General features: G+C 48.2%; 1 protein-coding gene across 2 annotated transcripts; it reads right to left on the reverse strand.

The window, feature by feature from the left end:
* Nucleotides 1-233: 233 nt before the first annotated feature.
* Nucleotides 234-5,187, reverse strand: LOC123402219 (P-loop NTPase domain-containing protein LPA1-like). Of its 2 annotated transcripts, none has more exons than XM_045096111.1 (7): nucleotides 4,824-5,187; nucleotides 3,107-3,396; nucleotides 2,683-2,764; nucleotides 2,028-2,447; nucleotides 1,170-1,907; nucleotides 942-1,046; nucleotides 234-755 (listed from the first exon to the last, which is right to left on the reverse strand). In XM_045096111.1, exons 1-7 carry the CDS (start codon nucleotides 4,959-4,961, stop codon nucleotides 495-497), a joined length of 2,034 nt encoding a protein of 677 aa, XP_044952046.1. In that variant the 5' UTR covers nucleotides 4,962-5,187; the 3' UTR covers nucleotides 234-494. The 2 variants fall into 2 exon arrangements, with proteins under 2 accessions (XP_044952046.1, XP_044952047.1); XM_045096112.1 differs by lacking the exon at nucleotides 4,824-5,187 and adding an exon at nucleotides 3,841-4,355.
* Between the last annotated feature and the right edge of the window lie 19,074 nt (nucleotides 5,188-24,261).

Raw genomic sequence — 24,261 nt, forward strand, 5'->3', positions numbered from 1 at the left:
GCCTACCCTTGGGAATATGAAACTGGGGGCTAGTCCTAGCCCTCACTCGGCTATTGTTTAACTGCTACAAAATGTTTTCAAACACAAATCCAATGGTCTCATATTTAAAATATAAAATATAAACTAGATAAACTTGTTCTTCAAATCACGATCTTGCACAGTTAAGATATGTCTTATATTTCCAAACTGGTGGAGTATGTGTCCATCGTCTGCACCAACTTTCGACGCCAATATACTCTTGTGCAAATTGAACTTTTCATTATTCGAGTTTTGACAAAGGGGGAAGCCCCAATATTCCTATATATGGCCAAGCATCTGATCCTCTCTAACAGTCACAAACACAACATATAAGCTCATATGGGTACAACAACCGGTGCAGACTCCGAACTGGAAGCACCACCAGATAATGTGCCCAAGAGCACCGCGGCCGCCAGTGAACCGTGGCAGTGGTGTCCAGGCTTTTCTTCCCCCGGGGTTGGTCAGGGGCGGCGGTGTCACGCGCACGGCATCTTTGTGGCGGTGACGTCCTTGGACATCGTGAAGAGGTCCAGGTTGTGGTGGTACCTGCCCTCCAGCACGGCGTCATCTCCGAGGATGCTCTCATCCATGGGCGGTGAGCTCCTGGTGCCATACCCCGCAGCCTGCTCATCATCGTCGTCAGAGCAGTTGCCGTTCTCCATCACATCCTGCATCGCTAGGTCGTCGTACTCCTCGTCGGACTTGGTGGAGTGCTCGTCGACAGAGCCCGCTTCAATCTGAAGGAAATGGTTGGTGGAGAAAACATTTAGCAATCTAGAAAGCTCGGATTACTGATGCACAAGCATTGAAACGAGGCATGCTATCAACTGGCACGCTATCAAGCAGCAACTGGAATCAAGTCTCTGCTACCAATAATAGGAGTAAATCCGACTAGGAAAATTGCTGGATAATATAGTAGCTACCTCATGAACATCCCTTTCTTCGTCAGATAGATCCTCATCAGTTTCAGCGTCAGGTGGGTCGTCAGCTTCTTCTTCACTACCATAGACTGAATAATCCTCCATATGCTGGAACGGTCACCAGAGCGTTTGTTAGATTGGAATGTATAGCATCAGCAATCTACTACAAAAATATTCACACATTACTGCTAATATTAATAACATATTTTAGTGTTGCTGCACAACACATACCTCTTTGGAGGCGCAGTCTGACGTCTTCGGTGAACTGCAGCATGAGGAGAAGTATCTACCGCCTGTCTCCATGCCATCAGCCCTCAGGTCATCTACACTTCCAGCATGACTGGTGCCACCACCTGTGTCACTCAGCCACGCACTAATCCCAAAAGAACCAAATTGGAGATTAACTGACTCCGCCATCCCAATTTGTGATGGGTTAACCATATGATTTCCTACTGATCTACCACTGCTTCTACTGCCATTGGCATTGCCACCACTTGAATCTACATGCCAAGCCTTAGTCACCGAACCATCAGGGTTAAGGAGAGCCATCAGATTCCTTGAGGACCCCTTCCTTTGAATGAACTGGAACATCCCCTTGGAACCCAAGGAGTTAGCTGCACGCTGGTTCCTGTATTCCTCATCCACTACAGGAACAGTGTTTGTGTTGAGATCATACAACTGCTCCCCAACTTCTCGCCGGCGAAGACAGCTGAAAACCGTGGCATGTATCGCTGCCACGCTCTGGTCAACATTAGTATTGTTAATTTTGGGCACCAGATGCTTGTCTGCTCGGTTGCAAAGGTATTCCTGGATGGCCCTGATGTTCCGGATGTACTTGATATATCTGTTCTTTGCTGGGTCCAATGTCATGTACTTTGCGCGCACAGCAAATCGTTCCATGTGTTTCTCCTCATTTGCAATGTAGACCATAAATGGTATTATGGAAGGATGTTTCTTCATTAGCCCCATCTATTAGATATTCACATAAAATATAACTTAGTCAATTCATCAGCTCAACAAAATATATAACAGGTAAACGACGCATGAGCTGTAATAGAATATGAGTGTTGCTTCTGGACTAGTACGCACCACAAAATTGAGGCTCAAATGAACCCCTTCAACAATAACAGATTGCTTTTGCTCTTCCCAGGATGTAATTAATCTGTCGAGGCTGTCAATGACCATCTCGCTTTGCGCCTTGAACCCTTCTATTGCCATTTGTTTGCTGCCAATCAGCTCGGTCCTAGGAGGTAATACTGAGGAGCCATGACGAGATTTAACATCTGAAGTGTCATCTCGGCCTTCATTGGCGTTAGGATTAGAAACCATTGCGAGCTTCTTTGCCTGGCGCTTAGCCTTTGACTGAGCAACTGCAACAGGGTCCAAGTATTCTCCTGCATGGTAGGTTGACGCATAGAGAAGAGGATTTTGCTTTTCATCTGCAAAGCTTCTCATCATATGGCGTATAGAATCAGTAGAAACCACTGTCGTTATGCCCAATCTACCACCCTGGGTGAAACAAACAGACTGTATTTAGCATTCAGAAAAGAGTCAGCATCATGAAGTCTTCTAAAAGCAACAAGAAACACGACAGAGCAGAAAAGGTGTGAAAGCACTTTAAATTGGTATTTGATATGCAGATACTTATCATTAAATGCTTCCATGTGTACCAAACTACTGTGTCACTGAATGCTATCACCTATCCAGAAATGGCTGAGACTATTAGGTTAGAAAATAAACATACCAACAGAGACGATAGGGTGGACTTGCCGCATCCGCTTGTCCCACACAAGAGTACTGTCACCGATTCCTTTTTCTCCTTAATTCTGATCAGAATAATTGAAAAAAGACACAATTGCAAAAAATTAGCTGCCGTTGAATTCATCGAGTATCTACCCTATGAATGCCCTGAAATGACTTGGGTAATATATGCATATTTCATTGGAGCATAATGCATGCACCGTGCTCATAAGAATAATTTGGCTTTTTCTCAAAGGAATCATTTGACTTTAACAAAGCATGCTAAGCATAAATGTCTATCCTAAGCCTGTTCAGTTGTGGAGATAATAGATGACTAGGAGCTGTAAATTAAATAGATGAAGAAATATGCTAGTTTGACTGCTTCTACTTCGTATTTACTCAATAAGAAAGAGACAGGGTAAAGTTACCTGCAAGCAAGAAGCAAGTCAGCCTTCTGGTTTGGTCCAACATACTTGTAAGAAGAGAGTGCATCACACACGATATTCAGAAACCTCTCTCTTGAAACAAGAACCGTTGTCTGCGTCTTGTACAACTCGAAGGGCAAACTGCTACTACTTGCGTCTGGAATTTCTGATTTAAGCATCTCAGCATCTTCCCCAATGTCCAGGCTAGAGGCATTTTCATCTTTAACAGCCCTATCCGACCTTGATGCCTCCAAGAATTCACTCCTCATCACACTGAATACTCTCTTGCTAATCTGATGGTGACAACAGGGGTGACAGAAAAAAAGAACACTGTTAAACTCCACACAGCAGTAAAAAAAAGTTGTGCATATGAACAGCGTATTACTTTTGGAGCTTATCGAACTGGACAGTGAGGAAAACAAGATAGGCCAGACAGTCATGACCAAATCAGAGTAAGAAAATTACGTTAAGTGAGAACCTGATACCAGAGGTCAGGTCAACTCGTAGATGCATATCTGCTTAGGCAGCTAATAAATCGAAATGGACGACGGAGAAAACAAGATACGCCAAACAGTCATGATCAAATCAGAGTAAGAAAATTACGTCAAGTGAGAACCTGATACCAGAGTCAGGTCAACTCCAAGATGCATATTTGCTTAGGCAGCTAATGGAAATGGACGATGAGGAAAACAAGATACGCCAAACAGTCATGACCAAATCAGAGCAAAGAAAATTACATCGAGTGAGAACCCGATACCAAAGCTCAGGTCAGTACCAAGATACAGACTACAACGGTAGCCCGTCAAGCCACAGTTCCCGAGCATAAAGATCATGGCAAGGCAAAGCCTAGATGTCCATATCATGATAACATGGTGCTGTCCCTGTCATGAGAGCACAATAAAGCGAAGAAAGGAATAGCGATTCACACTAGGTGTAGCAAAGGGGCAACAGTTGCATGACGGTATTGTGACGATAATGGCCCCCAAGCAAAGTATCACCAAAAGACAAATTCAGTCTGCAACAAGAACAATATAGCTTGGACAAAATACGCGGAATCAGATCCAATCTCTTGTTGCAGAGAGTGACCCTGGAGGCCTGGACAAAAGATTGCGAAAATGATGCGAGAGTTTCCTGTCCAGTCCAAGGGAAGTGGAGTTTGGATTGGATCGAGCCAAGAAGGCGGTATGCTGCTCATCGATTGGCGGAGCGGTTGTCACCTTCCCATGTCGAAACCGTCCCACCGCCGAACACTATGCCAGGCATGCCTAACAACATCGTTTGAGGAAAGAACAATCAACTCAACACTCTGCTAGGCATGTGCTGTCCATGGACATGAAGGATCTACGGCAGCTACTGCTTAGAACGTAACAGAAGCAGGCAGCTGTCGCCTTCCCATGTCGAAATCGTCCCATTGCCAAACACTATGCTCGGCATGCCTAACTACATCGTCTGAACCAAGAAGGAGCGATTCAAGTATGCAGCAGCGCCAGAACACCATGCTTGGCCATGGAGGATCTGTGGCATCTAAAACAGAGCAGAAGCAGCCGGTTCCGTCCTCGGTCCAATCTAATCGCGGCATAACGTCAGGTCGCGCGAGGGCTTCCAATCGGAGGGAGGCGGGCGGCCCTCCATTGCCAGGATCAAGATCGCAGACAGCAATACATACAGGCAGCAAAAGAGGGGAAGGAGATGGGGTAAGGGGAGGGGAGGGGGGGACGACCTTGAAGGCGTGGCGAGCCTTGCAGCCCATGAGCTGGAGGGTGCTCTGCAGGACGGGGCGCGTGTAGCGGAACGCGCGCCGGCCGCCGCCGTCGGCGACGGCAATGTAGAGCAGCTTGGGCGGCGGCGCCTCCGCCATGGCCGGGCCTGGATCGAGGACCCTCACGGAGCCCGCCGGGTTAAAGATGGGGTTTTGAGGCGCATTGCGGCGGCGGGGTCATGGGGGCGGCGGGGAGGCAGAGCAGGTGTCGTCACGACGTCCACGCCCATGGCTTCCACATGGGTCTCTCTGCCTCCGCTCTGCACGAGTCGTCGCCTTCCTCCTCCGCTTTCTCTCTCTAAAGTTGTGGGATTTGGCCGCCCCTGTTTTTCTCCTCTCCTCCTTCCGCTTTTATTGCCTCCTGCCTCTCTCTCTCTTTTTTTTTTCCCTCTCCTTCTTTCCTTTTATCTTTTACTAGTAATATTTTTATAGCTATTAATTATTAATGTACAATAATAAAAGTGCTACTCCATCAGTTTTAATTTACGATAATGCTAACTCACAAACGTTTCTAGATCAACCATGACAAAAAAAATTTAAATGCCTTCGCTATGAAGGAACTGTGCCATCCCCTATTAGTTCTCGTTTTAAATTTCTCGAATATAACTTTGACAGTAATCACGAGATTCCAATAGTACGATATTATTCTTATTGAATTTTAGTTTATTGTGCTTACTCTTTAAACCAATCCTTTCTTGTGTCAATCGTTTTCGATTCCCTCCTGGGTGGATCTTTTTGTGTGAATGGTTGTATACGTCCATCGTCTATACGTGGCACCGGCCGTAGTATTAAATCACCTTGGTTATGCCGGTGTTCCCATGTGAGAATTAATTAATTAATTAATTAAGAGAAGAGATCAGACAGGAACAAGTGAGATTTCTATATCAGGGCAAGAAAAGTGCAGCCTTGGATTAGGCATCCATCTGCACTAGGTGTTGGGCACGTAGGTGAGTACTCTTGTTTAACCCAACGATATCTTTGACGGCATATGCATGAATCTATCTAATTTGTTTCTTAGAAAAAATCGTGGGGACAAAAATTGATCTGCTATTGACACGACCGACTTGATTTTCACTCAAGTGGGGACAAAAATTGAACTGCTATTTACACTACTGACTGGATTTTCACTCAAATGGTAGCAAATAAAACTTGTATTTGCGAGCAAGTTGGTGCTTAGTTGATTTATCAAAATATTTAGCACGGATTTCATTTCAATTATTTGGGCTGAAAATTTGAAACCAGCATATTTTTATGATTTAATTTCTCCAAAAACATATTAATTAAATCATAGTACATCACAAAAATAATTTGCTAGAGCATTCACAATCAGGCACCCAAAAAAACCTCTCTCAAACGTCGGGTGGGTGGTCCAATCAGTGACTGGTCACAAAAAATGATTCAGACGAGTGCCTCAAACATCAAGGCTGATCGACATCCTTCATATTCAGCACAAATATGAAATGGATATGGGAGGCCCGGACACGATTGAGCATGTCCGCCACGTGAGATTGAAGGTTGGGTACCACACAGAATCGTTCAAAAACCAACAGTCCGACGAGCGTCTCTTCTGGTGGAGGTGTGAACGATGCATGGTGTTGCTCTGGCTCATCGTCCGAGGCCAAAGTCCGACTATTTAACCCAGTCGGCGTCCCCCAACCCTAGTCTCATCCACCTCTTTCCTTGTTGCGCCGTCTAGCTTTGTCATGGCCTGACAAAAGAAGACGACGCATGCTATGCTCATGTCGGAGTGCCGGATCCGGATTAAGGTGGAGATCAAGGCGAGGCGCGCCGCCCGCATCGAAGTCGGCATGCCTCCGGACTTGTCGGAGCCAGAGGGGCAGGAGGAGGAGCCGGAGGAGCTAGTTCCGATGAAGCTAGCAGATCCGAAGGAGGACGGGATGGAGCTGTCGGAGGACGAGCTGGCGTTGGTTATGGGCTTCGACATGGAGGACGCCATGACGGAGTTTGCGGTCGCCCAAGCGGCGGTGAAGATGCTGGATCAACAGGCCATTTTAGAGTCCATCCAGGATGAGGTCTATGTGAAGCCAACCAGAAGGAACGGACGGTGATCGGCGCACTTTTCGTCAAACATGAGGCAGAGCAGCCACATGAGTCGAAGTTGTGGCTGCCCGCCCGTTTATTCGAAGCCGGGTATGGAACATCTTCGAGGATGATTAGGGTAGTATAGGTTCATCTATGTAGAATTTCATTGTTTGCATGTCTTTTATGGATTTAAGGATTTAAATATGAGCTATCCGGATGCACAAGAGTATATTTAAGGTCATTGTCCATGGACGTGTTTTGACATATTTGAGGACCCGAATTTGTTGTCCATGGCTCTAGATGCTCTTATAGACCATATCAGTGCCAAAATACCACTTATATGTGACATGAAGGGAGTAGCTTATCTATACAGATTGTAACCGCGAAGTGTGTGTGTGTGTATCTGTCTAGTCTACTTCTTCCTGCGTTTCATAAGTCCTACCGTGGTTTTAAATTAGAGAGTACGATAAAAGGTGACGTTTTACACATTCTCTACAGCAAGCGCGAGTAAAAATGAACGAAACTGGGGATAATGCTGTGGATTCTTTTCTCTCTTCCGTGGGAAAGAAGAAGAAGAAGAAGAATCGATGCGCCACGGCTCGTCCCCCTGCGTCCTTTCTTCTCGGCGAGAAGGCCAAAGGACATCTATCTACGTACTAAGAAAAATGGCGGAGAATCGTCCGTGCGGCGATTCCGTTCCGCGGTTGCGGACGGCCGTGGAAAGTACGTGCGTGCACGCATGACGAGAACCGGCGGCGATGGCCGGCGTCCGTCCGTTGCTGCAGGATGGATCCCTTCTCCCTTTCCGGCCGGCACCTTTGCCTATGCACCTTCTTTCGTTTGCCTTTTTGCTTTTCGTATCGTATGTGTGTGTGTGTGAAACAAACGAGCGAGGACGACCGTCCGTCCATGGCGGGCTGAGACCGGCCGCATTTGCATGCCCGGCGCCTGCCTGCGTTGCATGGATGGATTCGGACGGCGACGTACGCCGACCGGCAAGACATAGACGGGACCCCAGGGCCAAGTCTAGACGGTACGTGCGATCGAGCGAGTATGCGACGGCGCATGGCGACCGTAGACTCACTCCCTTCCAAGGTAGCCAAGAGAAAATCCATTCCGTTCGGTTCGGGTAAGACCCGCCAGAGGCACAGCTTCACACGTACCCCCGTGTCAACGGACAAGATGTACACCAACAGAACAGGGATAGAGCAGAAACAACATTATTCCTACCGTGGAACAACGTCGCCACTTCGCTGCCACAAACCAAACACGAAAAAGTCTTTAAAGATAACTAAGCTGAAAGGAATCACCCATGCCCTTGTACTGACAGGTCCGAGGGTCTGATGACGAGCTCGCCGCCATCTACAACCGTGCACTTCTGACGCCAACTTTTCTAATGATCTAGCCAGGCCAGACCACCGATGAGAAGAACTCCATGCTGGACCCCTCAGGGCCGCCTACGCCGCACACCGTCCAACGTGTCGTTGGAGCGGCAAGTCTCTCTCTTCTCTCTCGCCTCGCGATCACTCTCTCGCTTCTCTATGATAGATCTAAGAAAGGAGACGAAGGTTTTTGTGCCGCTTAACTTACGCACCGTTTCTTCTCATCTTATTTATACTACAGTTACAAACGCAACCGAAAATGTTCGCCCCTCATCGCTGCCATGTTTGCAGTGTCCCCGTGCCATCCCACGAGAGCGATCATCGCGGCGTCTAACTAATCTTAGCAAATCTAGCCTATGCTACGGGCGCGCGCGAGAACACACTCCACACGCACGACTATCTTATTTCTGACGAAACTGAAGATGAACCTGAAGAACTGCGACACCAGGTTCAGAGCAGCAGGATTTCTCCACACTTCACCCCCTAATCCTGATGCTCAGATGTTATTTCTTGCACACACAACATCTGCCTCATCTCGACGAACTTGACGCGGCCAAGAGCCTTGGTGAGCAGGTCAGCTCGCTGACTGCTGGTGTTGACGAAGAAGACGTCGACCTTGCCTTCCTCGATGAACTGACGAATGAAATGGAAGCGAGTGTCGATGTGCTTACTCCGATCATGGTACACCGGGTTTTGTCTTAGTGCGATTGTTGATTTGTTGTCAACCAGCAGCTTGAACTTCACTGGTTCCATTCCCAACATCTCGACGAGCAAACGGCTCAGCCAGATGCCTTGACACGCAGCGCCTGCCGCCGCGATATATTCTGCCTCGCAGGATGAGAGCGCCACAACTTTTTTGCTTCTGCGAGGTCCAGGTGATGATGCTGCCGCCGAGGAAGAAGACTATGCCTGACGTGCTCTTGCGATCGTCGACGTCTCCGGCGTGGTCACTGCCATTGTATCCGACGAGGCTGGGTGTCGACGAGCCCGCCCGGTAGCAGCATCCATATCCAAGCGTCCCCTGAACATAGCGTAGGATCTGTTTCACCACGCTCCAGTGTCGTGCGCCCGGGGCCTCCATGAACCGGCTTGCGAATCCCACAGCATGCGCAATATCAGGTCTCGTATGAACCAAGTATCGGAGACTCCCGATCACGCTCCTGTACAGGGTTGCATCAACAGCCTCTCCGCCGTTGGTCTTCCCGAGCTTCAGTCGGTTCTCGATGGTTGTATGACAGGGCCTGCAGGCTTCCATTCCCGCGAGCTCGAGCACCTTCCTCGCATAACCAGCCTGGCAGAGCGTGATCTCGTCGTCGCCCTGCTTCACCTCGATCCACAGGTAATAGCTTAGGAGACCAAGGTCGCTCATCTGAAAAAGCTCACCCATCTGCGCCTTGAACTTGCTGATGTCATCACTGCTTGTGCCCGTGATCACCAGATCATCGACATAAACCCCAACGAGGAGATAGTTCTCTGAATCACCTCGTCGGTATAGAGCATGCTCAAGCGGACATCGCCTGAACCCCAGCTTGGTCAGGGTTTCATCAAGCTTAGCATTCCAGGCACGGGGGGCCTGACGGAGCCCATACAGCGCCTTCCGAAGCTTCAACACCTTGTTCAAGCTGTCGCCGTCGATGTACCCGGCCGGCTGGTGCACGTACACTTCCTCCACTAGATCACCATTGAGGAAGGCGGACTTTACGTCCATGTGATGCACCTTCCAGCCGCTGTGTGCCGCTAGCGCCAGCAACAGGCGCACTGTCTCCATCCGCGCGACCGGGGCGAACACTTCATCGAAGTCCACCCCCTGTCGCTGGGCATACCCCTTCGCCACTAATCTAGCTTTGTGTCTGATGATGGCGCCGGATGCATCCCTCTTCACCTTAAATACCCATTTGAGTCCGATCGCGCGGTGGCCGGCAGGGAGCGTCCTGAGCTCCCAGGTGTTGTTGTCGGTGATGGAGCGCATCTCCTCGTCCATGGCCTCCTTCCACGCTTCGTCAGGGAGGGCCTCATCGACGCTTGCTGGTTCCTCTGCTGCCAGCATGCACAACTCGTCTCGCTGTGCTCCTTCTTCATCAAGTTCTTCCAACAGGTTTTCCATGTACCTGTATCGTCGTGGTTCGGAGCTTGCGTCTCTGGTTTCATCGTGTGTGGGAGGCGGCGCCCACTTGTGCTGCGTCTCCACCGTCGGTGTAGCTGGCTCTAGTGGGGCGCCGGTTGGAGTGCCCGGTGGTTCAGTTTCCGGTCCAGAGGTGACTCCGGCATCGACCATCGTCTCTCCAGGCGCGGTGTTGTAGACGACGACGAAGGTGTTCAACAGAGGCGCCGCGGCGACCATCTCGGGCGTAGACTCCCAGTCCCACGGCCTTCCCTCCTCGAAGATCACATTGTTGGGGAACGTCGCACGGGAAACAAAAATTTTCCTACGCGCACGAAGACCTATCATGGTGATGTCCATCTACGAGAGGGGATGAGTGATCTACGTACCCTTGTAGACCGTACAGCAAAAGCGTTAGAGAACGCGGTTGATGTAGTGGAACGTCCTCACGTCCCTCGATCCGCCCCGTGAACAATCCCGCGATCAGTCCCACGATCTAGTACCGAACGGACGGCACCTCCGCGTTCAGCACACGTACAACTCGACGATGATCTCGGCCTTCTTGATCCAGCAAGAGAGACGGAGAGGTAGAAGAGTTCTCCAGCAGCATGACGGCGCTCCGGAGGTTGGTGATGACCTTGTCTCAGCAGGGCTCCGCCCGAGCTCCGCAGAAACGCGATCTAGAGGAAAAACCGTGGAGGTATGTGGTCGGGCTGCCGTGGAAAAGTCGTCTTAAATCAGCCCTAAAACCTCCGTATATATAGGTGGGAGGGAGGGGACCTTGACTTGGGGCTCAAGGAGCCCCAAGGGGGTCGTCCGAGTCCAAGGGGGGAGGACTCCCCCCCCAAACCGAGTTGGACTTGGTTTGGTGGGAGGGAGTCCCCCTTCCTTCCCACCTCCTCCTTTTTTTTTCTTTCTCTTTGATTTTTATCTCTATGGCGCATAGGGCACTTTTGGGCTGTCCCACCAGCCCACTAAGGGCTGGTGTGCCTCCCTCAAGGCCTATGGGCTTCCCCGGGGTGGGTTGCCCCCCCGGTGAACTCCCGGAACCCATTCGTCATTCCCGGTACATTCCCGGTAACTCCGAAAACCTTCCGGTAATCAAATGAGGTCATCCTATATATCAATATTCGTTTCCGGACCATTCCGGAAACCCTCGTGACGTCCGTGATCTCATCCGGGACTCCGAACAACATTCGGTAACCAACCATATAACTCAAATACGCATAAAACAACGTCAAACCTTAAGTGTGCAGACCGTGCGGGTTCGAGAACTATGTAGACATGACCCGAGAGACTTCTCGGTCAATATCCAATAGCGGGACCTGGATGCCCATATTGGATCCTACATATTCTACGAAGATCTTATCGTTTGAACCTCACTGCCAAGGATTCATATAATCCCATATTTATTCCCTTTGTCCTTCGGTATGTTACTTGCCCGAGATTTGATCGTCAGTATCCGCATACCTATTTCAATCTCGTTTACTGGCAAGTCTCTTTACTCGTTCCATAATACAAGATCCTGTAACTTACACTAAGTCACATTGCTTGCAAGGCTTGTGTGTGATGTTGTATTACCGAGTGGGCCCCGAGATACCTCTCCGTCATACGGAGTGACAAATCCCAGTCTCGATCCATACTAACTCAACGAACACCTTCGGAGATACCTGTAGAGCATCTTTATAGTCACCCAGTTACGTTGCGACGTTTGATACACACAAAGCATTCCTCCGGTGTCCGTGAGTTATATGATCTCATGGTCATAGGAACAAATACTTGACACGCAGAAAACAGTAGCAACAAAATGACACGATCAACATGCTACGTCTATTAGTTTGGGTCTAGTCCATCACATGATTCTCCTAATGATGTGATCCCGTTATCAAGTGACAACACTTGCCTATGGCCAGGAAACCTTGACCATCTTTGATCAACGAGCCAGTCAACTAGAGGCTTACTAGGGACAGTGTTTTGTCTATGTATCCACACAAGTATTGTGTCTCCAATCAATATAATTATAGCATGGATAATAAACGATTATCATGAACTAAGAAATATAATAATAACTAATTTATTATTGCCTCTAGGGCATATTTCCAACAGTCTCCCACTTGCACTAGAGTCAATAATCTAGTTCACATCACCATGTGATTCCAATGAATCCAACACCCATATAGTTATGGGGTCTGATCACGTCTTGCTCGTGAGAGAGGTTTTAGTCAACGGTTCAGAAACTTTCAGATCCGTGCGTTCTTTACAAATCTTTATGTCATCTTATAGATGCTGCTACTACGTGCTATTCGGAAATGCTCCAAATATCTACTCTACTATACGAATCCGTTTCACTACTCATAGTTATTCGGATTAGTGTCAAAGCTTGCATTGACGTAACCCTTTACGACAAACTCTTTAACCACCTCCATAATCGAGAAAAATTCCTTAGTCCATTAGTTACTAAGGATAAATTTCGACCGCTGCTAGTGATTCAATCATGGATCACTCTCTGTACCTCTCAACATACTTTGAGTCAAGGCACACATCAGGTGCGGTACACAGCATGGCATACTTTAGATTCTACGGCTAAGGCATAGAAGACGACCTTCGTCTATTCTCTTTATTCTGCCGTGGTCGGGTTTTGAGTCTTACTCAAATTCACACCTCACAACGCAACCAAGAACTCCTTCTTTGCTGATCTATTTTGAACTCTTTCAAAAACTTGTCAAGGCATGCATCTTGTTGAAACTTCTATTAAGCGCTTTCGATCTATCTCCATAGATCTTTGATGCTCAACGTTCAAGTAGCGTAATCCAGGTACTCCTTTGAAAACTTCTTTCAAACAACCTTGTATGCTTTACAGAAATTCTACATTACTTCTGATCCACAATATGTCAACCACATATACCAATCAGAAATTCTATAGTGCTCCCACTCACTTCTCTGGAAATACAAGTTTCTCATAAACCTTGTACAAACCCAAAATCTCTGATCATCTCATCAAGTGTATATTCCAACTCCGAGATGCTTGCACCAGTCCATTGAAGGATCACTGGAGCTTGCATACTTGCTAGTATCTTTAGGATCGACAAAACCTTCTGGTTGTATCACATACAATGTTTGCTCAAGGAAACCATCGAGAAAACAATGTTTTGACATCCTACGTGCAATATTTCATAAATAATGCATCAACAACTAACATAATTCTAACAGACCTTTAGCATCGCTACGAGTGAGAAAGTCTCATCATAGTCAACTGTTTGATCTTTGTCGAAAACATCTTTGCGACAAGTTGAGCTTTTTCTTAATAGTGACTTATCACCATCATCGTCTGTCTTCTTTTAAAGATCCATCTTTACTCAATAGTCTTATGACCATCAAGTAGTTCTTTCAAAGTCTACACTTTGTTTTCATACATGGATCCTCTCTCGGATTTCATGGCTTCCAGCCATTTGTCGGTATCTGGGCCCATCATCGCTTTCTCCATAACTCGTAGGTTCACTGTTGCTCAACAACATGACCTCCAAGACAGGGTTACCGTACCACTCTGTAGTAGTATGCGACCTTGTCAACCTACGAGGCTTGTAGTAACTTGATCCGATGCTTGATGATCACCATTATCAGCTTCCACTTCAATTGGTGTAGGCACCACAGGAACAACTTCCTGCGCCCTGCTACACACTGGTTGAAGTAATGGTTCAACAACCTCATCAAGTTCTACTACCCTCCCACTCAATTCTTTTGAGAGAAACCTTTCCTCGAGAAAGGATCCGTTTCTAGAAACAAACACTTTGCTTTCGGATCTGAGATAGGAGATGTACCCAACTGTTTTGGATATCCTATGAAGATGCATTTATCCGCTTTGGGTTCGAGCTTATCAGACTAAAACTTTTTCACATAAGTGTCGAAACCCCAAATGTTCAAGAAACGACAGTTTAGATTTCTCTAAACCTCAGTCTATACTGTGTCATCTCAACGGAAATACGCGGTGCCCTATTTAAAGTGAGTGCGGTTGTCTCTAATGCCTAACCCATAAACGATAGTGGTAATTCGATAAGAGACATCATAGTATGCACCATACCAAATAGTGCGTGGCTATGACGTTCAGACACATCATCACACTATGATGTTCCAGGTGGCATGAACTGCGAAACAATTTCCACATTGTCTTAACTGTGTACCAAAGCTCGTAACTCAGATATTCATTTCTATGATCATATCGTAGGCAGTTTATCCTCTTGTTACGATGAACTTCACTCTGAAACGGAATTGAACTTTTCAACATTTCAGACTTGTGATTCATTAAGTAAATACTCCTGTATCTACTCAAATCGTCAGTGAAGTAAGAACATAATGACATCCACTACGTGCCTTAGCACCCATTGGACTGCATACATCAAAATGTATCACTTCCAACAAGTTACTATCTTATTTCATCTCAATGAAAACAAGGCCTTGCTCATGTGGTATGATTTGCATGTCACTAGTGATTCGAAATCAGGTGAGTACAAAGATCCATCAGCATGGAGCCTCTTCATGCAATTTATACTAACATGACTCAAGCAGCAGTGCCACAAGTAAGTGGTACTATCATCATTAACTCGTATCTTTTGGCACCAATATCATGAACATTTGTAACACTACGATCGAGATTCAATAAACTATTGAAGGTGAATATTCAAGAAAATAGAGTAACCATTATTCTCCTTAAATGAATAATCGTATTGCAATAAACACGATCCAATCTTGTTCATGCTTAACGCAAGCACCAAATAACAATTATTTAGGTTTAACACCAATCCCGATGATAGAGGGAGCGTGCGACGTTTGATCATATCAACCTTGGAAACACTTCCAACACGTATCGTCACCTCGCCTTTAGCTAGTCTCCGTTTATGCCGTAGCTTTCATTTCGTGTTACTAATCACTTAGCAACCGAACCGGTATCCAATACCCTCATGCTACTAGGAGTACTAGTAAAGTACACATCAACATCATGTATATCAAATATACTTCTTTCGACTTTTGCCAGCCTTCTTATCTACCAAGTATCTAGAGTTGCTCCGCCTCAGTGACTGTTCCCCTCATTACAGAAGCACTTAGTCTCGGGTTCGGGTTTAATCTTGGGTCTCTTCATTAGTGCAGCAACTGTTTTGCCGTTTCACGAAGTATCCCTTCTAGCCCTTGCCTTTCTTGAAACTTAGTGGTTTTACAAACCATCAACTATTGATGCTCCTTCTTGATTTCTACTTTCGCAGTGTCAAACATCGCGAATCGCTCATGGATCATTGTATCTATCCTTGATATGTTATAGTTCATCACAAAGCTCTCACATCTTGGTGGCAGTGACTTTGGAGAACCATCACTATCTCATCTGGAAGATTAACTCCCACTTGATTCAAGTGATTGTCGTACTCAGACAATCTGAGCACAAGCTCAACGATTGAGCTTTTCTCCTTTACTTTGTGGACAAAGAATCTTGTTGGAGGTCTCATACCTCTTAACAAGGGCACAAGCATGAAATCACAATTTCATCTCTTTAGAACATCACTTATGTTCCGTGACATTTTACAACGTTTTCGGCGCCTTGCTTCTAAGCCATTAAGTATTTTTCACTGAACTATCGTGTAGTCATCAGAAACGTGTATGTCGGATGTTCATAGCATCCACAGACGACGCTCGAGGTGCAACACACCGAGTGGTGCATTAAGGACATAAGCCTTCTGCGTAGCAACGAGGACAATCCTCGTCTACAGACTGAGTCTGCAAAGTTTGCTACTATCAATTTTCAACTAAATTTTCTCTAGGAACATATAAAAACAGTAGAGCTATAGCGCAAGCTACATCGTAATTCGTAAAGACCATTAGATTATGTTCATGACAATTAGTTCAATTAATCATATTACTTAAGAACTCCCACTCAAAAAGTACATCTCTCTAGTCATTTGAGTGGTACATGATCCAAATCCACTATCTCAAGTCCGATCATCACGTGAGTCGAGAATAGTTTTAGTGGTAAGCATCTCTATGCTAATCATATCAACTATACGATTCATGATCGACCTTTCAGTCTCATGTGTTCCGAGGCCATGTCTGCACATGCTAGGCTCGTCAAGCTTAACCCGAGTGTTCCGCGTGCGCAACTGTTTTGCACCCGTTGTATGTGAACGTTGAGTCTATCACACCCGATCATCACGTGGTGTCTCGAAACGACGAACTGTAGCAACGGTGCACAGTCGGGGAGAACACAATTTCGTCTTGAAATTTTAGTGAGAGATCACCTCATAGTGCTACCGTCGTTCTAAGCAAAATAAGGTGCATAAAAGGATTAACATCACATGCAATTCATAAGTGACATGATATGGCCATCATCATGTGCTTCTTGATCTCCATCACCAAAGCACCGACACGATCTTCTTGTCACCGGCGTCACACCATGATCTCCATCATCATGATCTCCATCAACGTGTCACCATCGGGGTTGTCGTGCTACTCATGCTATTACTACTAAAGCTACATCCTAGCAAAATAGTAAACGCATCTGCAAGCACAAACGTTAGTATAAAGACAACCCTATGGCTCCTGTCGGTTGCCGTACCATCGACGTGCAAGTCGATATTAACTATTACAACATGATCATCTCATACATCCAATATATCACATCACATCGTTGGCCATATCACATCACAAGCATACCCTGCAAAAACAAGTTAGACGTCCTCTAATTTTGTTGTTGCATGTTTTACGTGGTGACCATGGGTATCTAGTAGGATCGCATCTTACTTACGCAAACACCACAACGGAGATATATGAGTTGCTATTTAACCTCATCCAAGGACCTCCTCGGTCAAATCCGATTCAACTAAAGTTGGAGAAACCGTCACTTGCCAGTCATCTTTGAGCAACGGGGTTACTCGTAACGATGAAACCAGTCTCTCGTAAGCGTACGAGTAATGTCGGTCCAAGCCGCTTCAATCCAACAATACCGCGGAATCAAGAAAAGACTAAGGAGGGCAGCAAAACGCACATCACCGTCCACAAAAACTTTTGTGTTCTACTCGAGAAGACATCTACGCATGAACCTAGCTCATGATGCCACTGTTGGGGAACGTCGCACGGGAAACAAAAATTTTCCTACTCGCACGAAGACCTATCATGGTGATGTCCATCTACGAGAGGGGATGAGTGATCTACGTACCCTTGTAGACCGTACAGCAGAAGCGTTAGAGAACGCGGTTGATGTAGTGGAACGTCCTCACGTCCCTCGATCCGCCCCGCGAACAATCCCGCGATCAGTCCCACGATCTAGTACCGAACGGACGGCACCTCCGCGTTCAGCACACGTACAAATCGACGATGATCTCGGCCTTCTTGATCCAGCAAGAGAGACGGAGAGGTAGAAGAGTTCTCCGGCAGCATGACGGCGCTCCGGAGGTTGGTGATGACCTTGTCGCAGCAGGGCTCCGCCCGAGCTCCGCAGAAACGCGATCTAGAGGAAAAACCGTGGAGGTATGTGGTCGGGCTACCGTGGAAAAGTCGTCTCAAATCAGCCCTAAAACCTCCGTATATATAGGTGGGAGGGAGGGGACCTTGCCTTGGGGCTCAAGGAGCCCCAAGGGGGTCGTCCGAGTCCAAGGGGGGAGGACTCCCCCCCCCCAAACCGAGTTGGACTTGGTTTGGTGGGAGGGAGTCCCCCTTCCTTCCCACCTCCTCCTTTTTTTTCTTTCTCTTTGATTTTTATCTCTATGGCGCATAGGGCACTTGTGGGCTGTCCCACCAGCCCACTAAGGGCTGGTGTGCCTCCCTCAAGGCCTATGGGCTTCCCCGGGGTGGGTTGCCCCCCCGGTGAACTCCCGGAACCCATTCGTCATTCCCGGTACATTCCCGGTAACTCCGAAAACCTTCCGGTAATCAAATGAGGTCATCCTAAATATCAATCTTCGTTTCCGGACCATTCCGGAAACCCTCGTGACGTCCGTGATCTCATCCGGGACTCCGAACAACATTCGGTAACCAACCATATAACTCAAATACGCATAAAACAACGTCAAACCTTAAGTGTGCAGACCCTGCGGGTTCGAGAACTATGTAGACATGACCCGAGAGACTTAGCGGGACCTGGATGCCCATATTGGATCCTACATATTCTACGAAGATCTTATCGTTTGAACCTCAGTGCCAAGGATTCATATAATCCCGTATTTATTCCCTTTGTCCTTCGGTATGTTACTTGCCCGAGATTTGATCGTCAGTATCCGCATACCTATTTCAATCTCGTTTACTGGCAAGTCTCTTTACTCGTTCCATAATACAAGATCCTGTAACTTACACTAAGTCACATTGCTTGCAAGGCTTGTGTGTGATGTTGTATTACCGAGTGGGCCCCGAGATACCTCTCCGTCATACGGAGTGACAAATCCCAGTCTCGATCCATACTAACTCAACGAACACCTTCGGAGATACCTGTAGAGCATCTTTATAGTCACCCAGTTACGTTGCGACGTTTGATACACACAAAGCATTCCTCCGGTGTCCGTGAGTTATATGATCTCATGGTCATAGGAACAAATACTTGACACGCAGAAAACAGTAGCAACAAAATGACACGATCAACATGCTACGTCTATTAGTTTGGGTCTAGTCCATCACATGATTCTCCTAATGATGTGATCCCGTTATCAAGTGACAACACTTGCCTATGGCCAGGAAACCTTGACCATCTTTGATCAACGAGCCAGTCAACTAGAGGCTTACTAGGGACAGTGTTTTGTCTATGTATCCACACAAGTATTGTGTCTCCAATCAATATAATTATAGCATGGATAATAAACGATTATCATGAACTAAGAAATATAATAATAACTAATTTATTATTGCCTCTAGGGCATATTTCCAACACACATCATGCGTCACTTGCACTTTCTTCGCCGCAGGGTCGTAGACGCGATACGCCTTCGCGCCCTCCTCATACCCGATGAGCACCATGGGTGTCGAGCGGTCTGCGAGTTTGTCGACCCCTGGCCCGAGCTGCTTGACATGCGCCACGCACCCGAACGTGCGGAAGTGGTGCACGCTTGCCTTCTTTCCATGCTAGGCTTCATACGTCGTGACACTGTTGAGGCTCCTGGTGGGGGATCGGTTGAGGATGTAGACGGCGGTCCTCACCGCCTCGCCCCAGAAGGTGTTCGGCACGCGCATCGCCTTGAGGAGACAGCGTGCCATCTCAACGAAGGTCTGGTTGCGGCGCTCCACGACTCCGTTCTGCTGTGGCGTGTACGGGGCCGTGGTCTGGTGTCGGATGCCGCTCTCCGCGCAGTACAACTTGAATGCGCCAGAGTTGAACTCGCCGCCCCGGTCCGACCGGAACGCGAGCAGCCGACACTCTCCTTGTGCTTCTGCCGCGGCCTTCACCTTCTTGAACTTTGCGAACGCCTCGCCCTTCGTCCTGAGCATCTCAACCCACATGTATCGACTATGATCATCAAGTACGAGCAAGAAGTACCTGCTTCCACCAGGAGTTGTCGGGGTGATCGGCCCGCACAAATCAGTGTGCACGAGCTCCAGGGCGCGCTCCGCGCGGTAAGTCGCCACCAGGGGGAATGGCAGGCGATGTTGCTTTCCCAATGCACAACCATCGCAGAATTGCTCCACATGCTCGATTGTGGGAAGGCCGTGCACCATGTTCTTGGCGGCGAGGGCGCACAGTGCACGAAAATGTAGGTGCCCATATTGGGCATGCCAGAGCCACGCCGTTTCATCCGCTTTGGCCAGCAGGCATACGCTCGTGGCGATGACGAGGTTGACGATGTAGAGGCGATTCCTTCGTCGAGGTACGCGCGCGATCTGCGCCTTGTGTCGATCGTAGATGTTCAGCACGCCGTTGTCGATGACGATGGTGCAGCCGTTCTCGCCCATCTGCCCCAGCGAGATGATGTTGCTCTTGAGAGTAGGGATGAAGTACACTTCCGCCAGTGCACGCTGCTCCCCGCTCAGGCCTTCGAACACCACCGTGCCCTTGCCCTGGATGCTGCCGGTCGAGCCGTCTCCAAACCGCACGGTGCCCTGCACCGTCTTGTCGAGGGCGGCGAAAATGTCCTTCGTTCCCGCCATGTGACTCGTGGCGCCCGAGTCGAGGTATCAGGCGCCGTTGCCGGCATCGGCCGGCACCACACGCTCCGCGTTGAGGAGCACAGTCTGCGGCGCGACGATGTCGACTGTGTTCGTGGCCAGGTGTTCGACGGCGTGGGCCATCAACAGCGCAGGCTCGGCGTCGTCCGGGCCTTGCGTGAGGTTCGCCTCCTCACCACGCTCGCGCCGTGGCTGTCGGCACTCGCGCGCGAAGTGCCCCTCTGTTAGAGCATATATCTCCATATGTGGTTTTGGTAATTGATGACAATTCCTATGGACTAATGGTTGCCTTAAGTTACATTTATAGGATTTGTCCATAGGCACTTCTTGAAGTCCATCTGTTGGGTTCAAGAAGTTTATATGATGACCAAGATGGTATTCAAGGTATTATCCAAAGAATGGTCATAGAGACACATGGTTGATCATGATCTCAGACAAAGAGTAAATCAAGATGATCAACACACAAAGCGTACAAGATGTAGCGAGAGGGATCAAGTGATCCCATGGTATGGTAAGCATTGTCCATTACGTGTTTGTGTACTAACCCATGGTCTTCATGAGAGTTCTATGTGGGGGCTAGGTGTGTTTCCATGGGCTTGCGTCAAAGGGAATATCTCATACAACCCATGAAGTATGACGTCAAGTTGTGATCGTCATCAAGATTGCGATGTGCAAGTTCAAGTGGATCAGCACGAAGATATCATGCTTGAAGCTTGCCGTCCATTGTGGTGGCAATGGACTTGTGAAGATATGCTGAAGAGTGGCTCACCCATAGTGAGTATGGGGGAGCAATCAACTAGTCTTCATCAAGCCAATGCAATCAAGAAAGGTGGTCCATCTTGAGGAAGCCAAGATCATCATCATCTAGCTCAAGAGGACGAGGTGCAAGGTATAGGTTTGCCCTTGATAGGTTTTCTGTTTAGGATAGATTGATGTACTATCAAGGGGGGCTCTCAAGTGAGTAGCTTGATCGTATCGTTCGTTGAGAGCTCAAACCATTTGCATCCTTGCATCATACTTCTTGGTTCTTGTTTGGTGTTTCTCTTTGTGAGTTTTAGAGCTTATGGTCATCTTCGTGACAAGCTCGAGTTCATCGAAAACGGAGTCCATAAGCATCTACTATGATGTTTTCGATGTTGGAGTTTTTGCCGGTTCTTCATTCATAGAGGACTCACATCTCTATATCATTGGCATTTTCATATCTGCATGGTCACTGTTTGGATAGCTCTTGTCGTCCTGAATCCGACAAGCTTTGGTTTGCTCGATTCGGAGCTCGTATGTGAAAGTTATGGATGTTTCAGTGGCGAGCGGTAGTACCGCTGGACCTAGCGGTAGTACCGCTAGAGTTGGTGGTAGTACCGCTAGCCCTAGCGGTAGTACCGCTAGAGCTGGCGGTAGTACCGCTGTCCCAGCGGTAGTACCGCCCCTGGCCAGCGGTAGTACCGCTCCAAGTTTTTAGTACCGTCATCTTTGCGGTTGTACTGCGTCGGACATTTTTGCGAAGACTTTCTTGGCGGTGGTTGGCCCGGTAGTATCTTTGCAGCCAGCGGTAGTACCGCTGGAGGGTCAGCGGTAGTACCGCTGCAGCCAGCGGTAGTACCGCCGGAGGGTCAGCGGTAGTACCGCTGGGCTCGGGCTGTAAGTGGGGGTAACGGTCTGATTCCTTCCCCCACTATATAAAGGGGGTCTTCTTCCCCCTTGGTCTAATCTATCCGTTGAGCTCTTGTTCTACCTCCATTGTTGACATTCCTAGAGCTTGCTAACTCTCAATCCCTCCAATGATTCTTGCTTGTTCTTGAGGGAAAAGAGAGAGGAGATCTAGATCCACATCTCCACCAATCACTTTCTCCTCTATGTGAGGGGAACCCCTTGGATCTAGATCTTGGAGTTCTTTGTGAGCTCCTTGTTCTTCTTCTCATATTTCTCCATAGCTTTTGTTGTTGCGGAGAGATTTGAGTGTGAGGGACTTGATCACTTCGTGTGTTCTTGCCATTGCATTAGTTGCATCGGTTTGAGTTCTCCACGGTGATACGTGGAAGTGAGAAGTTGAGAAGCTTACTATCTTTGGTACTTAGTACCCTAGATATTGTTCTTCGTGGATGCTTTGGCATCCTAGAAGCTTGGTGGTGTCTCGGAGCTCAATTATTATGGTGTGAAGCTCCGGGCAAGCGTCGGGGTCTCCAATTAGGTTGTGGAGATAGCGCCGAGCAATTTGTACGGGTACCGGTAACCGCCCCGAGGGTTGCCACGTGTACGGGTTCGGTGACCGCCCCCAAGGTTTGCCATTTGTACGGGTTAGGTGACTGCCCTCAAGGGTCCCTTAGTGGAATCACGGCATCTTGCATTGTGCGAGGGCGTGAGGAGATTACGGTGGCCTTAGTGGCATCTTGGGGAGCATTGTGCCTCCACACCGCTCTAACGGAGATTAGCATCCGCAAGGGTGTGAACTTCGGGATACATCATCGTCTCCCCGTGCCTCGGTTATCTCTTACCCGAACCTTTTACTTATGCACTTTACTTTGTGATAGACATATTGTTTATTGTAATATATCTTGCTATCACTTAGTTGTTTATCTTGCTTAGCATAAGTTGTTGGTGCACATAGGTGAGCCTAGTTGTTTGTAGGTTTTGTGCTTGACATATTAAACGTTAGTTTTATTCCGCATTTGTTCAAGCCTAAACCTTAATTATTTTAAAGCGCCTATTCACCCCCCTCTAGGCGACATCCACGTCCTTTCACCCTCCTTGCTGCAGTTGTAGCACTTCATCTTCGCTTTTCCCTTGTTCCCGCGCCCGCCGGTGTCGTGGCCTCCCTGGTTGTTCCCGCGTCCGCCGTTGCCGCGTCCGTCGCCACCTTGGCGGTTGCCCCTTCCGCCATTCCAGCCGCCGGATCCCCCGGAGAAACCTTCTTCTGGGTTCTTCTACTTCTGCCGCGCGTGCCACTCAGCCTCTGTCAGGAGAAGCTGAGCGCCACCAGCATCGTCTGCCCCTGGCGGTGTGTACCGATCCTCGACGGCGAGGCGAGGCGTCAGCGACCTGTCCGGCGTTTCGGGCATCTCCGCAGGATCCTTTCAGATGGCTCTGATGCCAATTGTCGTTGTAGAGCAAGTCTCTCTCTTCTCTCTCGCCTCGCGATCACTCTCTCGTTTCTTTGTGATAGATCGAGGGAAGGAGACGAAGGTTTTTGTGCCGCTTAACTTACGCAGCGTTTTCTTCTCATCTTATTTATACTTCTGTTACAAACGCAACCGAAAATCCCTAGTCTATCGGGGCCACGATCGAGCTTCAGGGTTGCGCCATCCCACGACCGCTTCCTCGTCGCCCCTCATCGCCGCCATGTTCGCAGTGTCCCCGTGCCATCCCACAAGAGCGATCATCGCGGCGTCTAACTAATCTTGGCAAATCTAGCCTATGCCACGGGCGCGCGCGAGAACAGACTCCACACGCACGCCTATCTTATTTCTGACGAAACTGAAGATGAACCTCAAGAACTGCGACGCCAGGTTTAGAGCAGCAGGATTTCTCCACACAACGAAGGACAACGCTCGAGCACACATCTCCTTTGTTGCCCCACAATAATCCTCCACAACAGACCCCCTCGATCCGCACGTTCTCCTCGCCGGCGCCGCGCCTTGGCAACGGCGAGATGGTTTGATAGCGGGTTGGCGGTACACGGCTGCCCATGTCGTCGCCTCTGCCATGAAAAAAAAATGATTCGTGCAACTGATAAGGTGCGTGTTCTATTTTC

Source organism: Hordeum vulgare, chromosome 6H (genome assembly GCF_904849725.1).
Source record: "Hordeum vulgare subsp. vulgare chromosome 6H, MorexV3_pseudomolecules_assembly, whole genome shotgun sequence".
Lineage (NCBI taxonomy): Eukaryota > Viridiplantae > Streptophyta > Magnoliopsida > Poales > Poaceae > Hordeum > Hordeum vulgare.